Source organism: Saccostrea cucullata, unplaced genomic scaffold (genome assembly GCF_032062105.1).
Source record: "Saccostrea cucullata isolate Sc308-1 unplaced genomic scaffold, CSIRO_AGI_Scuc_v1 ctg8446, whole genome shotgun sequence".
Taxonomy (NCBI): domain Eukaryota; kingdom Metazoa; phylum Mollusca; class Bivalvia; order Ostreida; family Ostreidae; genus Saccostrea; species Saccostrea cuccullata.
The window spans coordinates 20,283-29,049 of NW_026927145.1; the positions used below are offsets into that span (position 1 = coordinate 20,283).

The 8,767-nt window shown below is 31.1% G+C and overlaps 1 protein-coding gene across 1 annotated transcript; it reads right to left on the reverse strand.

Moving 5' to 3' along the window:
* Window positions 1-370: 370 nt before the first annotated feature.
* On the reverse strand, window positions 371-1,878 carry LOC134273569 (adhesion G protein-coupled receptor L4-like; the record flags this gene model as incomplete). Its single annotated transcript, XM_062755762.1, has 3 exons — window positions 371-651; window positions 996-1,130; window positions 1,762-1,878. Coding segments are annotated over 3 exons (533 nt in total), but the record flags the coding sequence as incomplete, so codon positions are not given.
* Window positions 1,879-8,767: the final 6,889 nt, after the last annotated feature.

Genomic DNA, 8,767 nt, shown 5'->3' on the forward strand with positions numbered 1-8,767 from the left:
CAGATTTCTTTCAGAAAATGGGACAAGTCCTTTGCAGATAAGGACTCCTTTCTCCAAAAGTACTAATGACTTAGACAGTACCAAAATGTAACTTTCGGAATAACTTTCCTTTTCCTACATACAATTGAAACTTAAAAAAAAACGTGAAGATATATTTATGCCCGGTGTTTTTTTTTAATCTTTGATCCGCAGAAAGTGTAGTGATCTATTTGTTGCGAATCAAAGATTTATTTTTAATTGAATTTGGTATTTTTCAAACAGTTATTTATTTGGTAAGAGTTTACAATCAATTTTTGGTCTTAATCGAAAGTTCTTTTGTAACAGTGACCCCAGATTTAAGATTTACTATAGTAGTTAAGACTTAGTAACATTAGTTTGATTTCAAACACAATCCAATGCAGTCCAGCATCAGAAAAAAGCCAATGACAATTGATATAAATAAAGCTCCAATGTATCCTGCCACAGCTGCTGAGAGACGTGGATCGTCGGCGCTTATACGTTTGTTAATCGAAGATTGCAGACGGGTTTTGTCCAACGTTAAGTTTTTCTTGATTTCTGTGATGGTTTCATTTAAAGTCTCCAGCTGTCGTCTTTGATTTTCAGGATTGTTCCAGTATTCCACGTTATCGAGATAGGACTGAACGGAATGGTCTGCAATGTAAGATTTCGATATTACTTATAAATGCATAAATGTCGTATAAAAAAAATCAAAAAAAAAAAATTTAACTTTCTGAATAGCTTGAAAAAGAAGTTCAATTGATACCTATTTCACAGGGCTCTCGACAAATAGAAACATTGCAGTGGCAGATATAGGAGCCATATGTATTAATACAAATCGATGTGTCATTGCATGGGTTTTCTGCACATTCATTTATATCTATATCAAATATACAAAACAATTAGAAACAGATTGTGATTATCTTATATATAATTTATAATGGTTTCTACGTTATACCATACATCTTATTTTTCAAAAAAGAGAGCAAAAAAGGCACCTTCAATACAAATCGGTCCATCCCAACCATCTTTGCAGTCACAGGAAAAGGAACCATTAGTATTTGTACAGGACCCATTGTTCTGACATACAGGATCTGCTTTCGCATTGCATTCGTCTATATCTGTAAATATCCCTGATTAGTAATGAAAACATAACATTAAATTAATAATACACTTAATTAAAAAATTGATAAAATCGACATCAACCACAAATTTTTGAAGTGATTAAATGATCAGGTACATGTATATTCTCTTGAAGAGTTAAATATTGAAACAAATTAGTTCTTTCAAGCACATCAAATTTGGAAAGAATTAAGAACAATAAGAAATTAAAACGAAACATTCCTGTCAAGATTCCGCGCATAAATACTTGAAATTGATAATGATTGATTATTTATTAAATCTAGATGACAGTAAGAGTTGTATGACATCTTGATGGAGTGTTAATTTTTTATTAAATGAAGGTAATGTGTGTTGTGTAATCATCATTTATGGAGGAGGGGTGGGGGGGGGGGGGGGTCAGGTATTTTATTGACTTATAAACACTTACCCACGAATTTACATCTTTACGTTAAATAACTTTGTCAATGTGTCGTCGTATAGAATCTTTTGCTCATACAAATTACTCACTAAATTACTTCCAAAAGATCATTAAACATTGATTTGACCACGAATAAAAACTATTAGGATAGACTAGGTATTATCTTTATCATTAAGAAGTGATGATTAGAAGACAAAGAGCCGTTTCTATCTTAAAATATTTACCTTCGCCACAATTGGGTCCTCTCCAACCTTCAAAGCACTGACATTCATAAAATCCATTGGTATTCCGAAACAAAGTTCCATTGTAGCACTGTGGGCTTTCCTCGCATTCAGTGATATCTGTAAAGCAGAGAAATACAAGTGTACATTTTTTAAAAAAAGAAGTATTGTTATAAAGTCTAAAGTTGTTGGTCTTTTTGATAAAAATATTACCTAGACAACATTTTTATAGATTTCGGTTATTTTTCTATGAGATGTAATATAATAAAATTGTTTGTTAATACCTTTAAATACATTTTACTATGCAAATCTATGCTTGAAGAGGTCTAACAATAAATGTATGATATAATTCTAATATTCGCAAGAATGAAATATTTTGCGAGAAGACTGTCTTTCGTAATTATGCAAAAATTAAGTTCTGTTGAACAAAAGTGTTTGACACGCCAAATTCACAAAAATGAACTAAACATAGTTTCACAGTTGATAAACTAGGTTTATAGACTGTAAAATATAGTTTACAAATCTTGAATTATAGTTAACAATTTGTTAACTATAGTTTTCATCTCCAATACTTTATTTAACGGTTGTTAACGATAGTTTACGGACGCTAATCTAAGTTTATCTGTCTGTAATATTATACAATTATAGCCTTTTGATGAGGTCAATCCTTCGAAATATAGATCTTAGAGAAATGGATATCGACCGAGCACGAAGTGCGAGGTCGATATGATTTCTCTTAAATCTATATATCGAGGGATTGTTACGAATCAAAAGGCTACAATTGTTTTGTTGTTTATTATCAGTTAATTAGAAATGTCTTAAAATCCTTCTTTCTAATACTCCGTAGCTTCTCATACAAGGCATTGTTATTTCATTTGCTTTATGACGTCACAGTAATGAAAACCATCTGCAGTATCTGTTTTTAGAAACATCCTATTTATAAAAACTATTCATTCTGACGTCAGCATTATTGTTGCTTCAAAGAACAACCTTTCCAATTTTAGAAACAGCAGGTTTATAAATTTTTAAGATAGAAACATCCAGTCTCTAACACTTTTTATACGTGATCATGTGTTTCTGTTTGAGCCAATCAGATAGTTGGAACATTAACGAAAAATAATAACGCAGGGGGAATAAGGAAGCATACAAAATATTCTACCTTGACTAAATCAGTGCTACATTATGACGTCATAGTAGGCGAGATGACGTCAATTTTAGAACACAAGTTTTTTGTATATTGGTTTTTAGAGATGTAATTTAACTCTAGAAAATGATTAGATACATGTAAAAATTAACAAAAATAAAATGTTCTTATTTCGTTATGATGTATTCTGTCAATTTGATTACAATCTACCATCGATGACGTCATATGTGTACATCAAGTAACTTGGGAATTGATCGGGAATTGATCATGTCGTGTAAAGAGAATTTGGCTATGACGGCATGAACAAAGATACGTAAAATATAGTTTAAAAGCAAATATCGTGATTATTTTGTGAAATTCATATGGAGTTCAATTAATAAAACAGGTATGCTAATTTATATTTATCGATTATATTCTCTTTCGAAGACAGTCAGCTATATACGTATCCCGGTCGGCCTTTCCTCTGTCAATTGTGACAAAAATAATGCAACAGAACAACAATAAGCTGTTTATTTCAAAACATAAGATTTGTACAGATGGAAAGTTTGCATCCTAAAATACTTGGAAAGTGCTGCTAGAATCCCGAGTTAAGCATGGTTTTACGAAAAATCTCGGTTCATAGTTAAAAAATTCAAAACATAGGGTAAGGTTTCGTGCGAATATGTGGAATAATTATTTTACTGACGGGACAGTGGGATTCTAGCAGCACTTTTTAGGCAAAATAGATGTTTTTCAACTACATTATTTACTCAAAGAAATTATTAAACTCCGGGGTATTGTTGTTCTGGTCGCTTTTTTATTAAGGAAAATTTGGCTATAAATAGAAGTCACGTGATGCCGTGGTGGTGCTGCACGTCGTTGCGTTAGACACTCTTTTATCTTTATTCAATAAATATTAAAAGTTTACGCTTATCAGCGGTTTTTGTAAATTATCAAACTAAATTTTCTTCAAAAAGTCTGAATTTCCCGAAAAATGACTTATATGCTTCCTTAACATACCCGCGAAAATAAAACATTAACTTTATACTTTGTTGATAAACGGATTCACGTCCTCTAAACTATAAATTACGACCGTGAACTATAGTTAAGAGTCATTAATCATAGTTTCACAAATTGTGAAACAATATTTATCAGATCGTTAGCTATAGTTAAGAGTTGTAAAGTATAATCAACAAATAATGAAGCTTAACAGTATAGTTTATGGTTCTGAAACATAGATTATCGCGTTAACTATGGTTTTCGAGACAAATGTAAAATATAGATTAACGTTGATAACTATTGTTTACAGTCCGTAAACTAAATCTTACAACCGATAAACCTAGTTTCTATGTTTGGCTCATTTTTGTGAATATGGTGTGCCATAAAAGTGATTTACATTCGGTATTTACTAGATTTCTTTTCTTCGATGTGTGTATTGTTTAGCATTTTTCATCATCCTAAAGTATAGATGTCTTTAAATAAACTTTACGGTAAAACATCATACAACATATCGATCCATCTGAAGTATTAAAAGTTTCCTTTCACTTTTGTATAGAATTTCAAAGAAGATATGTTAATATGAGAGTTTTGTTTATATTGTTGAAACTCATTAGAGAATATGTCACTGTCTACATATTTTGCAAAGATTATTTCAACTTTGCAATCAACATTTGGATTTTTTATATATGAAGATACCATAATTTAAAATATAAATGTTGTTTACTTAATATATCGTTATACTTACTTGAAAATGTTTCCGTGATATGACTTGTCACATGATAGTAATGGTTCATCAGCAACGTACTAATGTTGCTCTGAAATTTTGTAAACTCTGTAATAAAATTATTTTTTTCCTCTTAAAAGAACACCATTTTTTGACATTTCAATTAATTCACCATTAATAATTAGTTGGCTCAATATCTGATATATACAAATCATCATTATTTGTTTAATATTTTCAGGCCCATTTTGACTGTGAATATTTGTGCCCGAGAAAAAAATACATTAAAGCATTTTTTCTCTCATTTCTCATAAAGCATTTCCATCTTCTGTTCTGTTCTTCGGTTTTGTTTTCAATTAATTAAGAATTAAGGCTTTGCTTTCAAAAATCATCAGAAAGATTAACATGTCATTTGCATGCACTGCATGCATGTGTCATTCACACACCTTGACCACTGGGTGTTTATCTTCGTAAGCATTTTTTTTAAAAAAATGTTTAATTTTCTATTCTTTATTTCTGTCATTTTACATCAGAATGTCTAATAAACTCAAACTAGGATAACAGCAAACTACTGTAGACCATGCAAGGATTCTGGTGATCTAAAGAAGTAAAAACATTGATCCCAAAGAATTAAGGTAAATTCCAAAGCAACATTTATTTTTATCAGAAAAGGCGTAATACGTTGGCGGTTAAATGAAATACCCCCCCCCCCCAATTAAAAATCTGCTGACTTGACTGATGATGTAACTATATAGAGTAAGAGGAAATCAAATGTCAAAGGCTTACCGTTTATAACATTCTCGCATGTCGGGCATGACGGATATCCTGTATAAAAGAAGAAATTTCTTTAATCAAAATATGAAATATACAGCAGTTTACCCTCTTTGCATTTGCCAAAAATTCAAGGAAAACAATTTGAATGATATGCACGGGTTTTTTGACTGTAAATTACCTCTCTTGTCAAAAATTATTTTATGACTTGTGGGTTTTATTGGTATGTAAACCACACAAATTGATACTTGGCTTATTTAATAAAGTGCACCAGCGGCTCAAGAAAGAAAGTACTTTTTTACAATTCTGAATGGAATATACAAGACATATAACAAAGTATTTTGCATTAGCTACGTTTTCAAAATGGCATTTTAATTTTTTAACGGTGCATCTACATGTAGGCAGGACTTATCATCAAGATTTGATTTTCTAATCAAAGGACGATTAAAATTGCAACCTTTAGTTATCGAGATTTTTGGGAGTTGAACTATGTTCAATCTCCCATGGTCATCACGTATTTAACATGCGCAGTAATTTGTGTTGATTATATAGAGCCGAAAGCGAGGCTACTGTGTCAGCTGATTTACACCGATGATATTCAACAGAAAACATGCATATACATCCGCCACAAATAGTTCCTGTCATTTTCTCCTGAATTGATCTAATTTTCATTATTTGAAATGTTAGTAAATGTAATAATGATAAAGTAATCTTATTTTGAATATTAGATTTCGTTCAAAGTAAAACTAAATTGTAAAGAACCTCAAAAGTTTTCCGTAATGGAACTCATTTTTTTGTGTGGCGTCATACACTGAAAAAGATACGATCGACAACTCTACATACTAACGGCAAGCGTTAAATCTGGACGACGCCCGACGGTCCCGGATTTTTAGCAATTTCTTTTTTACCGGTGCACAGAATTTATTCAAACTTTTCATAAACATTTTCTTGGTTTACATGAATTCATTAATGCATAAAAACTTAAGGAAACATGCGTATTTATTTCTAAATCAGCAGTATCACCTGCCAAAAGCGGTAAATCTAGAACTCTGTTATAAATGTTAAAACCAAAAAACGGACACTGATGTTTTCGTAAAAACAACAAAATGAGGGGTTTTTTTTTAATAAAAGGAAAACCTCATTTACCTACCAGATAACTCTTACGCACACAAACTCTCACATATACCACTGGTTTTATGTTTGGTCATTAAATATTTGTTTTAAACTTGGTATTGCTTTTTTCTTCACAATATTAAAAAAGATTAAGTTCTGACGTACTTCATGTATAATGTTCGTGTAATTGAAATACATTTATATTCACAGAGCAGTTTTATATAACAAACCTGTAAAAATGTAGCTCTTAAAAGGATGCTGTGTAAAAATTCACATTTTATCAACATTGATATTATTTCTGCGAAACTGAAATTTTTATAACACATGGGTAAAGGTGCCAAGGAAAAATATCTTACAAATTTGAAGACTGTGAGCATTGAATTATGTAAATGATCAACCGCCTCTAATATGAATATAATGGCAGTGTGACAGTGTCTATGTTTTGCAATGGGAAACCCAAAATATGTGTAGGATTCAAAAGTAATAGAAGGTGCACAACGGCAATATGCAATAAAGATTCTATGAAAATTTCGTTCAAGTTTCTCTGTGTACATTTGTTAGCTGTGGTATAAAAACGACACAGAAATCATTGTTATGACTGGTTAAGTAAAAAGAACAGCAAACGTTCATATAATTGTATTTGCGTAAGCATATGCAAGTTGGTCAAATCATTTGCCATAAAGGTATTGTTTTTTAACCGATATCAAATTTTTTTTCTAACAACTGCCTATATAAAACATGTAAAATAAAAACCAAAGCAAAAGGTATAACTAAAATTTTGCAAGCACGTTGCTATTTAGATACAAACCTTCTATCCCACGAAGCGAACACAAGAATAAAATCATATTGATCAATGTAAGAAATCGGCACCATTGCCTCATTGTGTTCATTTGACAATTTTCAAAAGGCTTTTACGAAGACTTACTTATATTTTCAACACGCTATTGATGTATCTATCTTTTTTTGCCAAATTACAGACCAAATGTTATCAGGACAAATCAAGGTTCTTTAATTAGAATTCTTTAAACTTGTTTTGTTTGATTAATAATGTGTACTTATCAAAAAATAAGCAGAAATATATTTAACATTCTACATGAATGTGTCATTATTTTTTATAGTGCGCTTGAATCTAAGGGTATTATTATCCATGGCAGGAAAAAAGTCATTCATTATTTTCACCTTCATCATTTATTCTAAACTTAAAACTTGGGAAAAACATCATATGTTACAAATCTTCTCATTGATTGCTTAGCAAAGGATATAGTACAGTGTACCTAATTTGAGGGAGCATTATTTTGCAAAAATAACACCACATTTATATCGATGTGCATGTCGAAGTGATGTAGATAAAATGATTGATAATCTTTGCATATATAACGGAAACATATCAAAAGAGAATCTGGGAAAATCAAAAGGAATAGTGGATACATATAGCAAGGAATACATTTATGAGCAAAATAAGGTGCGATTCCGCAATGAAAGGTTCTATGATAATTGCGCTGCGATAAAGGCACATATCCTGCAGACCACGCAGGGATATGCAGAATTATCCTTAGGTGTAAAATATATTTCTCATAGCGGCATAAATTGAATTATCTGTGATAATATTGTTTGCTTGCGGAAACCCGTCTACATGCACGAGGATTGACCATAAAGTCCGTGGACAACATTGATAATTACTGACAAATTATGATACAAGAAAAATTATATAATTATGAAATAGTTGTTTTCATAAAATTCATAATTCATTCTATTAATATGCAAGTTTTGAGCAAAAACAAAGCACAAATATTTATATTTTTATCAGTTATATAAGACACACACTCATACTCGGAGTACTGAAACGTTACCCGACGTCAAAATCTTCATACATGTAATCTGAAACACTCGACATTGTCACCGTTTAACTGAATGTATTTCTTAAGTCGTTTCAATCAGTCACAAATTGTTCAGGTTTCATATGTAAATACAATATTTTAACACACATTCTGTCTCAGATCCTGCAAATCATCAAACCTCTGACTTTATATATATACGGATAAACTGCACAGTCAATACAGTTTGCACCTGAAAAATATTGCTTGCTTTAGATACAAAAAAATATTTAAAGAGTACAGAGATTCCACGAGAGGGTGTCTATGTTGGAAAATTTTCTGAATTTCTTCAATTCGGATGGAATTAATTCCAATTTGAGATAGCACACTAACTTGCCTATCTGATTTTTTGTACACATGATGCATCTAATATTAGAACATGACATATAGGAAACATTGTACATGTAG